This window comes from Esox lucius, chromosome 19, assembly GCF_011004845.1.
Source record: "Esox lucius isolate fEsoLuc1 chromosome 19, fEsoLuc1.pri, whole genome shotgun sequence".
Lineage (NCBI taxonomy): Eukaryota > Metazoa > Chordata > Actinopteri > Esociformes > Esocidae > Esox > Esox lucius.
In genome coordinates, this window is record NC_047587.1 from 36,489,455 (window position 1) to 36,511,145 (window position 21,691).

Genomic DNA, 21,691 nt, shown 5'->3' on the forward strand with positions numbered 1-21,691 from the left:
CAGCGATTGGGATGAAGGGCTTTGCTCAAAGCCATTTCTACAGATGTTTTTATTCCTCTTTATTGTATTTTTTCTTCACCTCATTAGCCAAGGGCATCTAACCAGCAACATTTCTGGTTACTGATCCAACGCTCTAACCGCTCGGTGACCAGCGTCTAGAGGCCATTTCACCTTTATACAGAGGAAAGGTGGAAATACAGAAGCGGGGAGGATAGAGGCAGAAACCAGGAGAAGAAAGCATGTTCCCACCTTTAAGTCTAGATACTCCAGGTCTTTCTTCAGCTGCATGTACGTGTCGTCAACCTTCGGGTGGAGAGATGGAGAAGTGTTGGTCAAAGCTTTATGGCCAAACAGTGTGGACATACAGTTACAGGATCCCATCTTAGGGGTTGAACTGTACAGTCAACACTATTTACAGAATGTATTACTGTTAACACATTGGATTGATGTAGCACCACTCAGTGACATCAAATCCACATGATGGGTTTGAATATGCATTTTGTATGATCTACAATAATAATGTATATTATTCATAATTAATTATGAATTAAGGGTGAGATGAATAATATCATTTTATTACTTCAGGCTTGTTAAAATCAGAAAAACTAACTTTTCCCCCGCTTCTTTTATTCACATAAGCACATGCCAATACACGCACACACACGTTTTTCCTATGCATTGGTACATCCAATTCAATCGTTCAAAGCTGTTCTACTTAATGCAACCAAAGATGCAAGACGTGCACATACAAAACAGAAACACGCTACAAGCAGCAACTCCAACATCACAAGCCCAGAAAATTGCTCCACTTCGACGCAAATCAGCAACATCTCAGCCAAACACGTTACAAAGATACTCAGAAGTGACTGGCATCAAAACCCAAGTAAACAATAATTTACCATTTATACAGTAACTCAAGTCAATTGTGGATTAGCCTTGGTTGACTACATGGAAGCTAGCTAGCACAACACGACATGCTAACAAACGATAAGGAACTATGACACAGCCCTGCAGGAGTACAAATCCCACCCCTTAAGGGCCCAAACAGCCTTGTAGAAAGGGACTATGGGTGCTACAGGGGTGCAACCAGCCAGGCCAACGCTCACAAACAGCCATGCCCAAGTTGAGCTTATTTCGCTGAGGTAAAGAAGTGCTGTGGCACCCCCACATGGGTCGTCACTAGCTTCTACAGAAACAAAGTCATAAACCCCAGCTATTTCTATTATTTGTCTTCTCAAATTGTGATTTCGAACTTAAAGATGCAGTCTGGGACTATTGTGATTTACAAAGTATGTGTTTAAATCATTTCTGGCCGTTGGTGTAAGCACAGTCACCATCATACCTCAGTTAACCATGAAATGTGAGTTTGATGGCAGAAATCGGCACACGCGCAACATTGTACGCTATTTTCGGGGGACCCTTTTTGGCTTGAAAGTGTCCCTTCTACAACCTTTGCCCATAAATGATAGAATGCATCTTCAACCTCAACCCTAACCACACCGCTGGCCATATCCTTAATCTAATCTTAAATGAAAGTCCGATTTGGACCTAGCGGCATGAGATCTGACTTTGTGGCTATAGAATCTAGTGGAGACCCCCGCACCTGGCTGCTGTCTCCAGAACCTACGGGGCCTGGGGGGCCTAGTAAGGGCCTCAGAGAAGAAGGGCCGGAGGAGAAGAGGGGGTCGTTGTCGAAGCCGAGGAGGTGGGGGCCAGAGGGGCTGTAGTTGAAGTGCTGCAGCTGCCTCAGCGTGTGGTGGCGAGCGGCCGCCATGTTGGCCTGGTGCCTCCGGAGCTGAATGAGCAGCAGGGTCAGCTCCTCTGGCTGAATGCGTGACAGTAGGGTGTCCCCGCGGGGGACAGAGGAAGGGAACGGGGGACGTTAACTCGAGACTCCCAGCCCGCTCAAAGGTTAGCAAAGAGGCTGTGTCTAGTCTAGATTCAATACAGCCTGGTCACTTTGCATTCTAACTGGAACACTGGGAAAGTGGAGACGCCAAAGTCAACAGGCAAGTAGCATTGGAGAGACCTTACCAAGTTTGAAGGTGGTGTTGCGTTTGCAGGCAAAGTGTTGCACGATTGCTAAATCGACCGTTTCGATATACAGTTAAGCTGGTCATTTTTGACTTCTAAACTCTATAAACTTGGACCCACTTAAGCAATTTCTTTGTCTTATTTTTTGTTCTTTATGTCCATCCTCAACCCCAACACGCGGGTGTGGAATGTTTTCTTATCGATCCTGCCTCATGTATCCCGGTTATCATGTTGTGTTGATGTTCCTATTCTGGTTTTGGGCGTACATGCTGAGTGCTGATTTTATTGTAAACCCCCTCACAGTGAGGCTGTAACCAACAGGTGAGGTACAGGTTGGAGGACGGAACAGCAAATAACGGTACATATTTGGTGTCTGTTGACCCAATTTCACAATCATCATGAAAATTAGTCTATGAGGGAAAAGAGTGTAGTGTATACCCTGGCATTAGCTAGATAAATGTATTTCCTGTTAGTTGGCAACCACAATGTAACTAGCTACAACTACAATTTGACTAGCTTTTTACTTCCATAAAATGGAAAGGTGTCTCTAATGTTTACATCTCACCGACATTAATGCAATCCACTTTCCAAATGTTTTGTTTTGGAACGTCTGATTCCAAGAAAGCTATTAAAACATCGTTATTATATAAAGTATCTCACAGAAGTGAGTACACCCCTCACATTTTTGTAAATATTTGATTGTATCTTTTCATGTAACAAAACTGAAGAAATGACACTTTGCTACAGTGTAAAGTAGTGTGTACAGCTTGTATAACAGTGTAAATTTGCCTTCCCCTCAAAATAACACAACACACAGCCATTAATGTCTAAACCGCTGGCAACAAAAGTGTGTACACCCCTAAGTGAAAATGTCCTAACTGGGCCCAAAGTGTCAATATATTGGGTGGCCACCATTATTTTCCAGTACTGCCTGAACACTCTTGGCATGGAGTTCACCAGAGCTTCACAGGTTGCCACTGGAGTCCTCACGGAGCTGGTGGATGTTAGACCTGGCGCTCCTCCACCTTCCATTTGAGGATGCCCCACAGATGCTCAATAGGGTTTAGGTCTGGAGACTTGCTTGGCCAGTACATCACCTTTACCCTCAGCTTCTTTAGCAAGGCAGTGGTCGCCTTGGAGATGTGTTTGGGGTCGTTATCATGTTGGAATACCGCCGTGCGGCCCAGTCTCCAAAGGGAAGAGAACCTACTCTGCTTCAGTATGTCACAGTACATGTAGGCATTCATGGATCCCTCAATGGACTGTAGCTCCCCAGTGCCGGCAGCACTCATGCAGCCCCAGACCATGACACTCCCACCACCATGCTTGACTATAGGCAAGACACACAAGTCTTTGTACTCCTCACCTGGTTGCCGCCACACACGCTTGACACCATGAGAACCAAATAAGTTTATCTTGGTCTCATCAGACCACAGGACATGGTTCCAGTAATCCATGTCCTTAGTCTGCATATCTTCAGCGAACTATTTGTGGGCTTTCTTGTGGATCATCTTTAGAAGAGGCTTCCTTCTGGGATGACAGCCATGCAGACCAATTTGACGCAGTGTGCGGCGTATGGTCTAAGCACTGACAGACTGACCCCCCACCCCTTCAACCTCTGCAGCAATGCTGGCAGCACTCATACGTCTATTTCCCAAAGACAACCTCTGGATATGACACTGAGCATTTGCACTCAACTTCATTTGTCGACCATGGCGAGGCCGGTTCTGAGTGAAACCTGTCCTGTTAAATTGCTGTATGGTCTTGGCCACCGTGCTGCAGCTCCGTTATAGAAGCTGTACACTATACATTGTAGCAAAGTGTCATTTCTTAAGTGTTGTCAAATGAAAAGATATAATCAAATATTTACAAAAATGTGAGGGGTGTACTCACTTATGTGAGATACTGTATCTGCAACCTGTGTTGACCTGATGGTCACTGGTTCATAACCCAAAACTGCCCAGGTAAAGAGGAATTGTAAGTAAGGGAATGTTTACACGTTATTCAAGCCAGTGGAGGGCTGGCTTCATGTTCTAGTCTACTACTGCATGTTTGTGCTGTGGGTGTGTGTGAGTCCATACCGTTTTCCCATGAAGGCTGGGCGCGCTGACGGTGTGTGTGATGTAGCCGGCGGCAGGCATTGACCGTCTTTCAATGGTAGCAGCCTGGTGAACACACACACACGCACACAGTCTATTAGGCTGACATAACTACCTCCAAATGGTACGGCCCTTAAAGATACATAAACCGGTCATGACATGCATCAACAAGCGGACCGTGTTTCTGCCCTTCTCACCTTGAGCAGCTGTGACTTGGCTCTCCGTGGGGTCCCAGCCACCATGTCCAGCAGGGGCCTCTGATCCAGGGGCTTCACCGCCACTCGGTTGGCAGGGGTGTGGGGCCTCCGGGATGGGGAAAGGGCCCTGGACCCCGGAGGGGGGATGTCAGAGGGGTCGGGGGGCACCGACACACAGCGCGGCGCTTCGGAACCGGGCCGTGGCGCAGAGGGGGGGACGGCGGGGGGCTGCCGGGGACCGAAGGGGTAGTCTGGGGCGGGGGTGTAGAGCGGGGCGGTGGGGCTGCCGTGCCGGAACTGATGCCGCTGCTGCCACTCGTACAGCTGCCACACGGGGCCGGGCCCGCCGACGCCAGCCCCGTCCCTGATACCGGTGCCCTGAGAGTCAGGGGGTCCCAGTCGAAAGTGGCTCAGGCGGTCCTGGGCGTACTTATACTCCCCGTGGCGCGCGGTGGTGGGGGGGCTGTGGTACAAGGTCTTCGCCAGCGTCTGATAGGCCTCCAGGCCGAGGAGGTTGGACTGGGTCACAGGGGTGTGGCGGGGGAGGGTGCTCCCTCTCGAGGGGGCTCTACGTGGGAGAGAGGTCAGATGTCAGGGGGTGTCATTGTGTTTATGATCTGCAATAAACTGGCATCGCAGAGAGGGCGTTACAGTGGGAAGTAGGCGTGATTAAGCATTGACTGACACGTTTGAACTACTGCTAAAGGCCCACTAGAGGGAGATGTTCGCTGTTGTTCTGCACGCTTCATCCCCTTCCTGTCTTGTGTATGACGGTGGCAGGGGTTTGTGTGTGTATGACAGGATGTGACTGAAGTCTGTGTGTATTGTGTTTGCTGACGCTGTTCATGCCAGTGTCTCAGAACTGAAACGGCTACACACAAGTGCATCTACACAACGTTTCAAAGTACAATCTAAAGAGCCAACAACGAGACAGGTGTCGGCAACGCTGTGTGCTTTACCCTTTGTGCTCTGCTTTCTGCACCTTGACCCAGTGTTCCACCTGCTCCAGGGCACTCCTCCTCTGCACCTGCCTGTGCGGGTCCCCTTCCTGGGGGGCCAACTGGTACGTCCCTGTCCCCAACCCGTTTGGCTCCAGGGTGGGAGTCCCGTTCCTCAGACAGGCCCCGGCAGGCAGGGTGGAGGCGGCGCGCGATGGGGCCCGTGATGGCGCCCTGGAGGGGGCTGCGGATGTAGGCGCGGAGGCGGAGTCTGGCAGAAGGGCGGGGAAGGAGGGGTGGCTGCCAGACGGGACGGCTTCCGTTTCAATTTCTGCACTGCCACAGCTGACAGAGGGAATCTCGGAAGTGACGAGATTGGGAGTGGCGTTCCGGAAACTATAGTGTTCTTCGGCTTCTCGGCTGACGGACGCCTGCTTTAGGACCACCGCGTCGCTGTGGAGGTGGAGGTCTGCTGGGAGTTCCGGGGCAGTCTTCACGTAGCTGTTGACGTGGTTGGTTTGAGGAACTGCACAGCGTTCCGACGCGTCAGTCCGATCGGATTTCTCAGAGGTTTCCGACGGTCTAGGAAACACACGTGTTACTGTTGTAGCAGGACATTGCCACCAAACTAAATTCCTCACATGGAGGATATGACTTTCAGCAAGGATTTATCTGACCATTTCCCATTCTCAAATCACCAGCAATAAAGGTCTTAAAACATTATTTCAGAACATTTCAAACCAGGAAAGTGTTCAATGGGCCATGAGGAAAATGCAATCCATGGTTCCGTTTCATTAAACAGCTGTAACTAACTTTAGCCACTGCTAACGAAAAAAATAACTATGGATGTGAAAAATGCTCACCTGCCTCTATGTGAATAATATTTCTAAAGCTGGCCACTATAGATTTCTTAGCAACAAGGAAGCCCTTATCTATATGCAGGAGAAATTGGCATTAAACTGGTGTTCGGGGATATGACAGTAGCCTAGCTTGGGTGTCAGGCTGGTTAAACTGACAGCCACTTAATAGCTCATAGTGGTAGGGAATGAGCCATCATATTTGAGCTGATAGACAATCACTTCCCTCCACTGACCCATGAATAACTGATTACAGCTTCACATTTATCAGCGACAGCGTTCCCGAACAGCTCACCACTAACTGTAAATTGGTTGGGTACAACATGCATGTACACAGCATGCCCAGACAGATGATGTCAGAGTCAATAGACCTCAGCCTAACAGGACCATGTGTTAGCATACAATAACCACTAACTATCTGTCACCGTAAATTGGGTGTCATGTTCATTCGAATAAATGTTCAAAATACACACTCAAAATATTATGAGGGTGCTGCACATGCAAACATTCACATCATCAGTGAAATGCTACTTGTTTATGTTTTAAATTATTCTGCAGAGGCCAAAAAATTGACACCTAAAACATTCAAATAATGCACCATTTCTTCTAGAAAACGACTGAAATTTGAAAACCCTTTATGTATGCAGTGGAACAAAACAAAAAATCTGACTAATTTTCTACATTTTTAGTTTTTCACAAATAAATCATTAAACAGCCCAGATAATATTATTGGCCCAGATATTATACCTACTAGAATTAGTTAGAAATGACTAGATTCCATTCAGGTTGTTCTCCTTTTAAGTCCTTTTAAGTGGTGAGTTACAGGTGACAGCAACATGAAATCAAACTCGCACCATCTGTCCCAAAAAATGGGGCTGTATAGTAGAAGATCGAGAGCTAAGAGAGAGACATAAGATAGTGGCAATTTGCGGCAATTTGCTAAACCATGCCGGAACATCTGAAGATCCTTCATGGACAATCTCCTGTGGACAAATGAAACCATCTTTACATTTATCAAATAGGTGGCCAAGAAAAGACCACCTTTCCCACATTTAATGATGGAGGAGGCTCACTGATGGAGTTGGAGTTGCTTTGCTGCCTCTGAACCTTGAACATGTGTAGGGAACCATGAAATCAAGAGAACACTAAGACCTTTTGGAGCAGTGTTGAACCCAGTATCAGAAAGCTGGGTCTCTATTAAAGGTCATGGGTCTTCCAACAGGAAAATCCCAAACATACTTCAAAAAGGACCCAGAAATGGTTCAGGACATGCTGAACAGTTCTAAAGTCGTCAGGAATGAGTCCACATCTCAATCCTATTGAAAACAGCAGTTGGGAGGCACCTTTCAATTCTGGTAGGACAGGGAGGCCAAACTGACAGTACAGAGGATAGTAAATCCACATCTATAGTAAATCCATCCACATCTATAGTAAATCCATCCACATCTATAGTAAATCCATCCACATTTAAACACATCCACATCTATAGTAAATCCATCCACATCTATAGTAAATCCATCCACATCTATAGTAAACACACCCATGTCTATATTAAGCAATTGATTGAAGGATGTGCTACTAAATATTGAGTCTATGGTGTCAATAATATTGTCAATGACACTAATTTTACAGGATATATTAGGTTCTGATTCAAAAATAAAGTTTCTGTAATATTAATGACGCAGTCTGGGACTTCAGCAATAAAAAATATGTGTTGAAATCATCAGTTGGAAAGCGAGTGGTTTTGATGACATGGGGCACAAACATGCAAACACATGAAAGAGTACAGTTCTGGGACCCCAATTTTGAATCGACAGCGCCACTTTTACAGGCTTTAATAATAACAAAGAATTCTGGAGATCAAAGACTTTGATCAATTTCAACCTACTTGTAGAGATAATGAGTTAGCTGAAGAAAGCGCCAGGGTGCCAACACATATGGCCCTAGTTGTGTATTAGAAACAGATGGAATTAATTTGCTTGTGTCACACCATATCAATGGCCTCTGAGCACACATCCATTCACAAGGAGATCCCATAACCTATCTAGACAGAGGCTCTGTAGGGTAGCAGACCTGACCGGCAAGCTTGACTGTATGGGTGCAGATACGCCCTGCTCTGCCAGGGAATCAGACTCCTGCGTACCAGCACCTCCACCCAGGATGTGCACGGCCTCCCTCACTCAAACACTGTCCCTCCTCCACATTGCACCCCCCTCTTTCATGTTCACATCCACCTCTCTTTTTTGTCTCTCATCTCAATCAGGCTTCATAGCTCCATTCATATCTATATCCCTCATTCTATTTTGCCTGTCCATCTCGCTCGCCGTCATCAATCTCTGCCCCTTCCATCCCTCTCTCTCACAGTCACTTTTTCCTTTCATTTTCACAGCAGCGTAATGTGACTGTTACAGTCGGTGCAGTGGTGCATGTATGTGTGTGTGTGTGTGTGTGTGTGTGTGTGTGTGTGTGCACTAACGCAATCTGAAAGAGGGGTGAGTGGCACCATGGAGTGTCACAGACAGCTCCCCCTGCATTCAAATGGCCTCTCTGCTGTAAAGGCACACAGACATGCAGACACACAGAGAAAGCCCCAGAGACTGCAGCTGTCTGGCAGCCCTGCCAATCAAAAATACAGACAGACTGGCAAACGCAGAGAATTGACAGACAGGCGTGCACATGAGCACGCAGAATATAACCCACATTATGGTTGTAGCTGGGCAATCTCCCGCAGCCCCTCACATGTTTAAAGTAAAACTGAAATATTCAGAGGTTCAGAGGCACATTCAGAGGTGTGGTGTTGACGTCCCACCTTGCTTAAGCAATTCTAGCCAGGCCTGGCTGCCAATTATTTTGTCTGCTATGTTTATAAGAGATGTCTCATTCAAAAGGTCAACCAAATTCAATGCCTTATAAAGATCCTGTGTCGTCATTTCCTTCATTTTGCCACTGTTCGTGAGGAGGTGTGACAAACCTTACCTCAGGTACAGATCATGTTTTCCTTCCCTCATTTTCACCATAACCATTGGAGGAGAGACACGACCAACTGACCCAGGATCGGTGTCTCTAGACCTCTCACTAGACCTACCTCTTGAGGCCGGCAGTGTTGTTCTGCATCTGTGCTGCCTGGTTCATGGCCTTCACCCATCCATTCATGTCCTCCTGCGTGTCGGCGCTGAAGAAGTAGGTCCGCATGCCGCCATGCTCCGCCTGCGAGCCAATCACAGAGGTCCTGTTGTAAATGTACGAGCGCATGCCTGTGTGGCTGGCCTATGGGAGAGGACAAAGGGACGGTCAAACAGAGACAGATATGAGGTCTAGCCAATAAGGTAGACAGCAGGATTTGGGTTATGTTTGCTTGAAAGTTTTTCCAAGAATTTGCAATGGAGGATTTCCCCCTGATTTCAGGTGTCCTCCAAACCGGATTGGAGGAAAACAAGGGAATTTATTGAAAGTTAGCAACTTTGTTCAACCCTAACCTTGCCATCTACCCAACTGACCAGGCCTTTGCAATCCCAGTACGGTTTATTGAGGTTTGAATTTAACAGAAAGTGAGCTGCCTAATCCTTATTTCAGTGAATGAACTGAACTGAGAACAGAATCTACCCAAAAAAGACAGACATCAGCATTAGCCAGTAGAAAAACATGTAACTGGTTTGGCCAACAAAGAATGAAAGATACTGTAAAGGCCCACAAATAAAAACACAAAACAGACCAGCCAATAGAATAACAGAGATATTAGTGTCAGCCAATGAAGCGACAGGGTACTCCAGCCAATGGAGAAAGACAGGGACATCCACACTGACTAAAAAACATATAGCAGAATGAGTGACATAACAAGAATGCAGAGGTCAAATTCAAGCCACAACAGAGGGCAATGTAAGCCAATCAACAACAAGCAGCAAGTCAACTATGACATTGCAATTTGCAACATGCTCATGATGTGCTTGGCCTACTCTATTGTTCCCTATGCCTGTCTTATGCTCATCTCTATGGCGCCTTCTGATTCCCCAGACTTCTCATTGTGGATATAACAATAAACCGTAGAGATGGAAAGAACTCTCCTCTGTGTGTCCGTTCTATTATGGTGTCTGGCCCAGCATGAGGCAGCACTGAAGCCATTGAGGCTCATTCCTCTTGATGACCCGCTTGAAGAAGACTCATCAGGAGGAAGCGTCATCAGGAGGAATCAGCCAATGAAGTTTCCAGCGAGGTTGACATGACCTACGTTCCTCACAGCAGGGAGAGCTCTGACTCACTAGTCTGGACTGGAGCCTATCAGAACCTCAATGTCGGCTCAGTAAATGTTCGATTGGTTCTTATTTCCTAACTATTTGCAAGCGAAGCTCCACAAGGTTCCTCATCAATTTGCTACAAAAAAGATACTGGCGGTAAACATGAGTGTTTTCATAGAGTAGTGCTTTAGTAAAACATTGATTGAGTCATTTATTTTGAAATGGGGATATTGTGGTGCGTACCGCCTTCTTTATTGACGCCTCTTGCTGACAGCATCAACACACCCTTCCCAGACTAAGTCATGAGGACACTGAGTCAGGTGTCAGCCAGGCTAAGAAGTCTCACCCAGTTGACTAAAGCCCTAAATGCCAATTTCCACGGAATAACAGATTATTTCTGATATGACCACTTCCCATTTCTAAGGAGGAAACTCCTATACTAATCTATTCCTTTTAAACAAGAGGGAATACGCCGGTGTGGACTGGAAGGCAGCTCAAAGCCGTTAGGGCATAATTATCTTTACCTACGGTAATGACTGTATTGTAGTCTATGAAGAAGCCAAGCCAATCTTCTGAGAGACAGTTTAAGAAGATGGATATCACCGGCACCGTGGAAGGATATTGGCGAGTTAATCACTCATGGTGTCTCCATTATGTAACATCTATCAGACAGTGAATTCAGTGGGAACCAAATGGAGGTGAAGTCACTGAAACAGGAGAGGCTTTGAATTTGTCTTAACTTTTTCACCTACTTTTTCCTTTCCAAAAAGTTTTCGCTACGTTGTGCGCTAATGAATACGCCGCTGCCGACACAAGTATACAAACGGCGTCATAACTCCTAAATGGTCTGTCTGAAGTAGTTTGCTAACCAGGGGACAGGGTGCTATTTGGGATTTCCACTCTAGCCTAAGCAAGGGAACAAATTGGTAGTCAGCCCGTTGCATATGCTTTCTAATTAACACTAATTTATCCCTAATTTCTTTCCCTCCTCGATGAATTCATAAAAAATGTATGTGGTGTAATGAACTTTGCAGAGTGGAAGAGGGGAGTGCCTCCTTAAAAAGATGCATCATTTTATGGTAATTGGGGTGGAACTTCTTCATTTAAATGTGCTTATCCAGTTAATGATTCGATTTTGCCTGACTCAAGCTTTGATATGAACAGGGCTTTTTGATGAGGAAGGTGGGTTGCTAGTCACTCACACACGCACACACACACACACACACACACATACACACAGACACACAGACACACACTAGCCTTTATGTACACCACGTGGGATAGGGAACGGGCACGCACACATTTGTTTTTCTATTCTTGTGGGATCCTGACACCTTACCCAGAAATCCAGGATCCTATCCTCTAGCCCAAAACCTAACCTTAATTCTTAACCCCAACCCAAAACCTAACCTTAATGCCTAACCTCAACTCTAAACCTTACCTTAATGCCTAACCTCAAACCTAAACCTAACCTTAATGCCTAACTCCAACCCAAAACCTAACCTTAATGCCTAACCTCAACCCTAAACCTAACCTTAATGCCTAACTCCAACCCAAAACCTAACCTTAATGCCTAACCTCAACCCTAAACCTTACCTTAATGCCTAACCTCAAACCTAAACCTAACCTTAATGCCTAACCTCAACCCTAAACCTAACCTTAATGCCTAACTCCAACCCAAAACCTAACCTTAATGCCTAACCTCAACCCTAAACCTAACCTTAATGCCTAACTCCAACCCTAAACCTAACTGGTAACGCCTGAACCCCATTCTAACACTATACCCAACTGTAAGTTTTAGACCTGCCAAAAAGGTTTTGATATCTTTGTGGAGACTTCAAGTTCCCCTATGTACATGTATGCCTGAACCACCCACACCCCCACACCTTCCGGTCAAAAGGGAAAACAAGGAGTGGTTGTATTTGTCCTGCTCCGCGCACGTTAGGGTTAACTCCCTGTGCACTAGTGGAAGGAGATCCACAGATTCTCTTGATGGTGGTGGGATTCCACCCAACAGCCTTTCTGTAACTGAACCAACATTCTAACTACTACACCATCCAGCTGCAGGTGGACTTAGTGTAATAATAAGCCTCTAAGCCCCAGGAAGTGGTTGGAGAAGGTCAGGCCAGAAGGCTGCCTCCACCCCCTGGGGAGGGCTTAAATCTGCTCCCTGGTTTGGTCGAGTCTGGTTGAGGCCTGTAGTTTAAACTGTTGACAAGGGTTGAAAATCTTGGATCAGCTTCCTTTTCCACAGTCCTAGCCTTTACCCATTACTGGTATACACGCAAAACTGACCAAGGAGCAGCATCCAGAGACCCTGTAGCAGAGAAGCGGCTAGCTACTAGCCCAGCCACATGGGCGGACTCCCGCTGTGGTAACCAGCTGTCTGGTCAGGCCACACTCATCATTAAGGCCTGTTGATAGATAGCTGTAGGCAGTCTCTTCTGCCATCAGGACGAGCTATCTGATATGGTTCTATATCGGTCACTGGTCGATGTATATGTGCCTGCTCATGCGCACAAACACACCTGTTAATGCAACCATGAAATACCTGCGCTGATTTCTGAGACCAACATAGGAGCATCCAAACAGAATCCCCCCCTGCCTGGTGTCCAGTAACGTGGCCCCAACCTCTTCACGGTGGCAGACACTCTGAGCGGGACATTCAGTTCACTGTGTCACAGCTCCACATAGAATGCACCCTGTTCAGCCTGGGCTACTCCCTCCCTCTCCTGGCGCCCTCCATCTTCTACATCCCTGTGAACCTCCCTCCCTCTCTCACTCCCTCCCTCCTTCTTCCACCTCACTCTTTCCCACTTCTACCGCTCTCCCTCAACACTTGCCCTCTTTTCTCTCTCTAACTCTCTCTCCCCCTCTTCTCCCTCCATTCATTTCTCCCCATCTCGCTGTGTGAATGCTTCCTAACCGACTCCCTGTCTTCCTCTCTTCTCTTCCAAATCAGCCTGCCCTACCATACAGGAAGGCTAACAATAGCAGCAGGCCTGTTCTCCCTCTGCCCGACCCCTCTCAGGCCTTTCTTGTGTCCTGTCTATTTTAAGCCTTCTTATAGTGTTTTTCCAGAAAAGCCTGAGGGCCTGGTCTGCATTCCAAATGTTGACCAGAGCCCCTTTCATATGTATAGTACTATTCTATTAAATTGGCTTCCAGTTGGAAGAGAGCCCAAGCGCTAGGCACAAACAAATCAACTCTTGATTAGAAATTTGTTAACATCAATAAATCCTTCTTTACAGATATCGCATTTTATGCTGAATTTGATAGAGACAGCTGTGAATGTTATAAGAGTAGGTTTTGCTGAAAGAGTGGGTAGGGATCTAACCCATTGCTGAAAGAGTGGGTAGGGATCTAACCCATGCCACAGCAGTACATGTGAACTGGAGGCTGCATCATAACCAATGACTCCTATTCATCAGCCCGGTTCCAGATCTGTTTGTGCTGTCTCTCCAACTCGGTGTGACTGGGACCACGGGAGTCAGCCAGAGGGCACAAACACATCTGGAACCGGGCTAAGGATTATAGATCTATCCAAGAAAAAATTTAAGCAAAATAAAAACAAAATGTAAATAAATCAACATTGAACTGAAAACAATGGATCTCTGAGTGGCATGCTGGAATAGGAGACAGAGTGGAAATGAAGGCCAACGAGCACAACAACGGAGCCACATGGACATCAAACAAGGAGGAGAGGGATCCAACAGACACCGGACTACACCGGGTGGAGACCAAGCCCAACACACATGCTCACAGAGACAGTAAGCGTGGGCAGCGACTCTGGACAAGTACGCGCCGGCTGGTACCTAGTTTTGACTGGACGATGGCCGTTACATTTCATTGGACGACCTCACACACTCGTGGACCCCCGGTGAGGCAGACGGCCAATAGGAACAAGAGAGGGGACAGAGTTCAACCAATAAGGGATGGTGGGGAACGAACAAAACAAACAAAGAAACACAAACACACACCATCACTCCGCTGAGTCACTGGGAAAACGCCTGGTACTGACAGGGAGGGGTCCAGGTACTGACAGGGAGGGGTCCAGGTACTGACAGGGAGGGGTCCAGATACTGACAGGGATGGGTCCAGGTACTGACAGGGAGGGATCCAGGTACTGACAGGGAGGGGTCCAGGTACTGACAGGGAGGGGTCCAGGTACTGACAGGGGGAGGGAGGCAGAACAGCTGGCATTCCCCCAGAGGGTCCCTGACCGTAACTTAGGCTTGGATCAGGGAGTAGAAAAGACATAGACGACATTCTCTATCAAAGGATTGACACCTGCCAATCACTCCTTGGCTCGTGAATGAGCACTCACACTTCCGCAAAGACACAAAAACACACGCATACAAATGCACACACAAACTGGCAATGCGCATGCGCGCACACACACACACGCACACAGCAGAATGCACAAGACTGCATCAGCTCAATATAGCCCATGTTTCTGATAAGGGCTTAGAGCAGATTAGGGAGACATTCCTTGGTCAATCTCAACTCTGGCAGCTCAAATCTCCACTCCGCATTCAATTACATACAACCTGTTAGAGAGCAAACTAAGTAATGAGAGCCTTACTGCCTGGATCAGCTACAGTCAACAGTCAAAACACCTCCAGATGACACTACTGACTACCGCTATTGACTACCAAAGAGATATCTGGCAAAACTCCAGTAAAATTCAGAAGTTCCCAAGGTTTCAGGAGACATTTCTGCGCCACATTTTGCGCCAATGACAGCAGTGTTCCAGAACTCCAGACGGTCCACGAAGGATGTTATGATTGCACGATTTTGGAAAAACTATGTCTGACGCAAAAATGGAGTTGAGAAAAACTGTCTTTAGGACTCATTAATGGGTTGGACTTGCGGCAGCCTCAATGGGAGGGAATATTTAATCAAAGCTGAATTAAGATTTTGTCAATAATAAATCAACATTGAGTCAATGTCAGAGGGGAAGAAGAAACACAAGACTTGCGTTATACCAACAGCCAGGCCTGCTGTCTGTCCCACAGTGAAAACGACATTACCCTCATTGACTATGTAGGAGACATTCCTGTTGGAAGACAATCTTTAAGAAAAATGTGCTTCATCTGGTATACACTATATCTATACAGCTTGAACCACCACCTGGATCTGGTATACACTATATCTATACAGCTAGAACTACAACCTGGATCTGGTATACACTATATCTATATAGCTAGAACCACAACCTGGATCTGGTATACACTACACCTGTATAGCTAGAACCACAACCTGGATCTGGTATACACTATATCTATACAGCTAGAACCACAACCTGGACCCCTTCACTTTTTCCACATGTTGTTACATTACAGCATTATACCAAAATGGATTATATTGATTTTTACACTACCACTGAAAAGTTTGGGGTCACTAGCGAAAATTATACCCATAAATGTCCTTGCGTTAGATTTTTTTTTTGTCCATTAATATAAAATCTAATTGTTCAGAAATACAGTGTAGTCAATGTTAATGTTGTAAATGACTGTTGTAACGGGAAACGGCTGATAGTTAATGAAATATCTACATATGTGTACAGAGGCACATTATCAGCAACCATCAGTCCTGTGTTCCAACGGCACGTTGTGTTTGCTAATCCAAATTTATAATTTTAAAAGGCTAATTGATCATAAGACAAGCCCTTTTGCAATTATGTTAGCAAAGCAGAAAACTGTTGTGCTGATTAAAGAAACAATAAAACTGGCCTTTAGATTAGTTGAGTATCTGAAGCATCAGCAATTGTGGGTTTGATTACAGGCTCAAAATGACCAGAAACAAAGAACCTTCTTCTGAAACTCATCATTCTATTCTTGTTCTGAGAAATGAAGTCTATTCTATGCGAGAAATTGCCAAGAAAATAAAGATCTCATACAACCATGTGTACAACTCCCTTCACAGAAGCGCAAACTGGTTCTAACCAGAATAGAAAGAGGAGTGGGAGGCCCCGGTGCACAACTGAGCAAGAGGACAAATACATTAGTGTCTATTTTGAAAAACAGATGCCTCACAGGCCCTCAAATGGCCACTTCATTTAATAGTACCCGCAAAACAACAGACTCAACGCTAATAGTGAAGAGGTGACTCTGGGATGCTGGGCTTCTAGGTAGAGTTGCAAAGAAAAAGACAACTTTCAGACTGGCCAATAAAAAGAAAAGATTAAGATGGGCAAAAGAACACAGACACTGGACAGAGGAAGATTGGGGAAAAAAGTATTAAGGGACAGACAAATCTAATTTTGAGGTGTTCGGATCACAAAGAAGAACATTTGTGAGACGCAGACAAAATAAAAGGATGCTGGAGGAGTGTTTGAAGCCATCTGCCAAGCATGGTGGAGGCAATGTGATGGTCTGGGGGTGTTTTGGAGATGGTAAACTGGGAGATTTGTACAGGGTAAAAAGAATCTTGAAGAAGTAAGGCTATGACTCCATTTTGCATTGCAACGCCAATACCCTGTGGATGGTGCTTGATTGGAGACTACAACAGGACAATGACCCAAAACACAGCTCCAAATTATGCATAACTATTTAGGGAAGAAGCAGTCAGCTGGTATTCCGTCTATAATGGAGTGGCCAGCACAGTCACCGGATATCAACCCTATTAAGGTGTTGTGGGAGCAGTGTGTCCGTATGGTATGTAAGAAGTGCCCACCAAGCCTATCCAACTTGTGGGAGGTGCTTCAGGAAGCATGGGAAGAAATCTCTTCAGATTACCTCAACAAACTGACAAGTAGAATGACAAAGGTCAAATGGAGGATTACTTGACGAAAGAAAAGTTTGAGGACACAATTATAATTTAAATTTAAAAAAATACAAATAATAATTTCATGTATGTTGTCATGAAAATCAAGGACCTTTCCAAGTGACCCCAAACTCACTGTACATAAACACACATATATAAACTTAGTGTCTACACACATTACACAATGGTAGTGTAAATATACATTAAAACCAAGCAAAAACTTAAAAGTTTGATGATTTAATAAAAAACAAAACAGAAATACCACATTTACATAAGTATTCAGAGTACTCAGTACCTTTGTTGCCGCATGTTTGGCAGCGATTACAACCTTGAGACGTCTTGGGTATGACGCTACAAGCTTGGCACAGCTGTATTTGAGGGGTTTCTCCCATTCTTTTCTGGAGATCCTCTCAAGCTCTGCCAGGTTGGATGGGGAACAACACTACACAGCCATTTTCAGGTCCCTCCAGAGTTTGATCGGGTTTAAGTCCAGGCTCTGGCTGGGCCGCTTAAGGACTTTCACAGACTTGTCCCAAAGCCAATACTACGTTGTCTTGAGTGTGTGCTTATGGTGAATGTCCTGTTGGAAGGTGAACCTTTACCCCAGTCTCAGGTCCTGAGTGCTCTGGAGAAGGTTTTCATCAAGAATCTGTCTGTACATTGACCTGTTCATCCTTCCCTTGATCCTGATTAGTCTCCCAATCCCTGCCACTGCAAAACCTCCCCACACAGACATTATGCTGCCACTACCACGCTTCACCATAGGGATGGTATTGGCAGGTTATGAGTGGTGCCTGGTTTCCTCCAAATGTGCTTGTAGGCATTGAGGCCAAAGAGTTCAGTCTTGGTTCAATCTGATTACAGAATCGTTCCCATGTTCTTAGGAATGATGTTCGAGGACTTTCAGTGCTGGTACCCTCAAAGCTATATTTCAATTCCTTTGACATGACTTGGGTTTTGACCTGACATGCACTGTCAACTATGGGACTTTATATAAACAGGTGTGCCTTTTCAAATCATGTCCAATCAATTTAATTTCCCACAGGTGGACTCCAAACAAGCCATAGAAACCTCAAGGATGATCAATAGAAACAGGATGCACATGAGCTCAATTTTGAGTGTCAAGCCAAAGGGTCTGAATACTTTTTTAAATGTGACATTTTGTTTCTGCTGGTATACATCTACACAGCCAGAACACCAGCCTCCATCACTGGTGTATATTTATATAGATAGCGCAACAACCTCTATTGTTGTAGATCTGTTCAGCTAGAACCAAAAGCTTTATCACTCGTGTAGATCTATTCTATACAGCTAGAACAACAGCCAGTGCTGGAGTAAATCTATACAGCTAAAACTGTCATAGGAACTTTGGATGTCCAAACGTAACTTTTATTATAGGCTAAAACCTATGGTTAAAGAAAAAGTGAACTGAATCCTCTTTTCAACACAGTGACATCACTGTGACATACCTAAGCTAGAGGTAGATTACAGAAAAGTCCATGAAGCAGAGAACCAATCATATTCAGTAAATCTTTTGTAACAGAAGCATTAAAGTCAGCTGTGTTTGTTAAATTCCTATACAAGTACTGTATAAAAGGGTGATACAAAACTGTTGAATATTATATTTGATATACAACAACAACAATAAAAATACCTAAATGTTTCATACCTTGAAAGCGTACTTGCGGCTGATGTGGTCTTCTGGTTCCACAGCTGAGATGACATAGCTGGGCAGGGGAATACTACCCAAGATTGACTCCTCCCTACTGTCTGTTAGCAGAGAGGCAGAGAGGAAGAGAAAGATGGGGGGGGGGGGGGGGTTTGGACAAAAATAAATAAAGAAAAGATAAAGACTCACCTTTTATAACCCACTTAATAACCCCCCTCCCGTACAGGGTTTACACCCATGATGCAGGGCTACTTCACGCCAGTAAATAACCCCTTGCCCCTTTCGTAGTCGTCTGCCAAACAAATAAATTCCAACCGACCTCCCTTTGCCCAACTGGCACCACTCTGCCAACTCTGCCCCTCTGATAAATCTCTTCCTGACGCTCCAATTGGCATGGCCGGTTCATTCCGCGGCTATACCCTGGCATCGGCACGGTCAGGTCACTGTGCCCCATCGTCTTAATTACCTCACACCTCTATAAATAAGAGTCAACTCTCACAGGGTGTGTTTCCACCGCTGCACGTTGTGACAGAATGCTGCGCGCACGTGCGTGTGCGTGTGGGTGGTGAAGCAGGGTTTGATTGATAAGTGACAAGGCTGTGGGGTAAGGGGGGACTGGATTAAAGAGTAACTGGTTAAAAATACATTCAAGGAGCTTTGAAAGAGACATTCCCCATATGGGCCCTGTCCTTTCATCTGCCTGCACGTGCAAATAAACCAAATGTTCACATGCGCGCGCACGCATACACACACGCAGATACAGACACACACACACACACAGAGCAGAGGCTTCGAAACCAGACCTGTCCAGGACAATGAGGATAGATTACACCTAAGCAGGGCACAGTGACACAACATCCTGATGTTTAACCTGTGACATGGGCCGTGAGACAAAGGGACGAAGGACAGACACACGACATGACAGATGAATGACAAATGCAGAGAGTGAGATTAATGGAGACAGAGTGCGTAATGGAGAAACATGAAAAGAGGAAACAGGGAAAGATGTTTTATTAATAGGAGGGAAAGAGTTCATGGTGACTGAAAGAGAAGATGGAGGGTCCAAAAGGTTGATTTCATCCCTGTAGGAGAACCCAATGTTTCTTTCAAGGAGAACCTTTTGGTTCCATGGAAAGGGTTCTATATGGAAACCAGAACAGATTGGTTCTATTCCTGCAGGAATATTCAACTTACCGGTTCTGGTCCGGATCCAAACTCAGCTCTACTCATGTTAATTTGCTTGTCCAAATCCACCAACTATTTGCCAGCTACTACCTGTACAACTGTATGAGGAAGACTGCCTGTCTTCCCAATTAGTTAGTTTGAAAGCATTCCAGTAATATATGGCTCATTTTGTTCCATTTATTGCCTCTAAAAACATAATTCATAATTGGTGTATTTTAATGTTTGAGAGTGCAGAGAGTGAGTGAGGAAGAGACTTGAGGTAACTACGTGGATTAACAGCACCCCTGATGAAACGTCTGACTCCCTCAACTCCAGACAAGGATGGTGCCAGTCCCTTACATAACACTCTACTGATGCTCAGCTAACAATCTGCTAACCTCAGGGCAGCACTGAGCAGGCCTCACAAGTGGGACAGGATGTCCAGTGTAACCCTATTCCTGAATACATCACTTATTATGCACTAGCTAATATATTAAATAAATACTTTCCACTAAAGTAGGGCAATAGAAAACGGCTAAGGTGCCAGTTGGGACTTAAGAGTAAGGCCTTTCAAGTCGTATGGTCACACGCACCAGTGGAACACTGAGCTCTTACTCGATAACGCAGTGCTAAATTACATTTAGTATGAAGTAGATGACTACAATAAAATCCCAACAATGAAAACAAAAACACATTTTCTACAACACAATCTTGGGAAGACCGGCTGAGTTCAGAGTTCATCAATATTAGATTACATAATATTAGATTATAATATTAGAGAGCGTTTTGCAGGTGTGTCATTTTCCAACACACGTTCAGGTTGAAGTCTGCAATATAGGCGGAAAGTGCTAAGTGTTATGTTAGATAATCATGGACAGAGATATTAGTATGCTCTCAATTGCACAACTCTGAAAGTTCCTGAGGCTCCAAGAGGGCATTTCTTCACAGCCATCCTGGAGAGGAGGAACCATGTTAAATGTACCCAGGACAGCCGAGTGGTCAAGAGCGCTGGGCCAGTAAACGAAAGCACTGGTTTAAATCCCCAAGCCAATGTTGTGAAAAAAATTGCTGTTCGGTCCCTGAGCAAGTGAGTTGCTGTGAATAAGAATGAGTTTCTCAGCCTACATCTCTGGTAAAATAGTTCTCAGTGCTATGGACATGGGGGAACGCCCGGCTCTTGCCCTTTTCACTTTGGTCCTGTTTATGTAAATGGGGAGTATGCACCCTCCCCTCTTTCCTGTAGACCACAATCAGCTCCTTTGTCCTGCTAACGTGGAGTGAGAGATTGTTGTCGTGGCAACGCACCGCCATGTCCCTTGGCTGCCTCACTGTTGCCTGCAACGCTGCCGTCGGTAACCAGACCTACCACCGTTGTGTCTTCAGCAGAGTTGCCGGCCAAGTGACTGCGAGCGCCCAGGAAATACAGGAAGGGGCTAAGCCTACCCCCCTGGGGAATCCCCGGGTTGGGGGTCATCGTGGCTGTTGTCCACCCTCAGCACCTGGGTTTGTTCCATCAACAGGGCCCGTATCCAGTGGCAGCGGGCGGTCCCCGGTCCCGAGCTCGGGGAGGACCTTGAAGAGGTCTGTGGTGTTAAACCCTGAGCTGTAACCGATGAACCAATGAGTCTGCATGTTTACGTTGCCAAGACGCGGTGCGAAAAAAGTCGAACATGTAATGCATATCAGTATGGCTCTCATCCAGGCTCCTTCAGGAAATAACTTAATCCACAAGG

The 21,691-nt window shown here is 45.7% G+C and overlaps 1 protein-coding gene across 14 annotated transcripts in view; it reads right to left on the bottom strand.

The window, feature by feature from the left end:
- Nucleotides 1-21,691, bottom strand: part of LOC105018473 (pleckstrin homology domain-containing family A member 7) — a 129,392-nt gene that overhangs the window by 23,371 nt on the left and 84,330 nt on the right. For 8 of the 14 annotated variants that reach the window (XM_020040237.3, XM_020040240.3, XM_020040236.3 and 5 more), the window contains 7 exons: nt 18,795-18,895; nt 9,211-9,392; nt 5,290-5,850; nt 4,331-4,898; nt 4,116-4,199; nt 1,604-1,825; nt 250-303 (listed from right to left, as the gene is read on the bottom strand). In XM_020040237.3, the coding sequence (XP_019895796.3) occupies nt 250-303; nt 1,604-1,825; nt 4,116-4,199; nt 4,331-4,898; nt 5,290-5,850; nt 9,211-9,392; nt 18,795-18,895 (1,772 nt within the window). The remainder of the gene's footprint in view (nt 1-249; nt 304-1,603; nt 1,826-4,115; nt 4,200-4,330; nt 4,899-5,289; nt 5,851-9,210; nt 9,393-18,794; nt 18,896-21,691) is intronic. The other 6 variants (XM_013139090.4, XM_020040238.3, XM_013139095.4 and 3 more) reach the window with 4 other exon arrangements.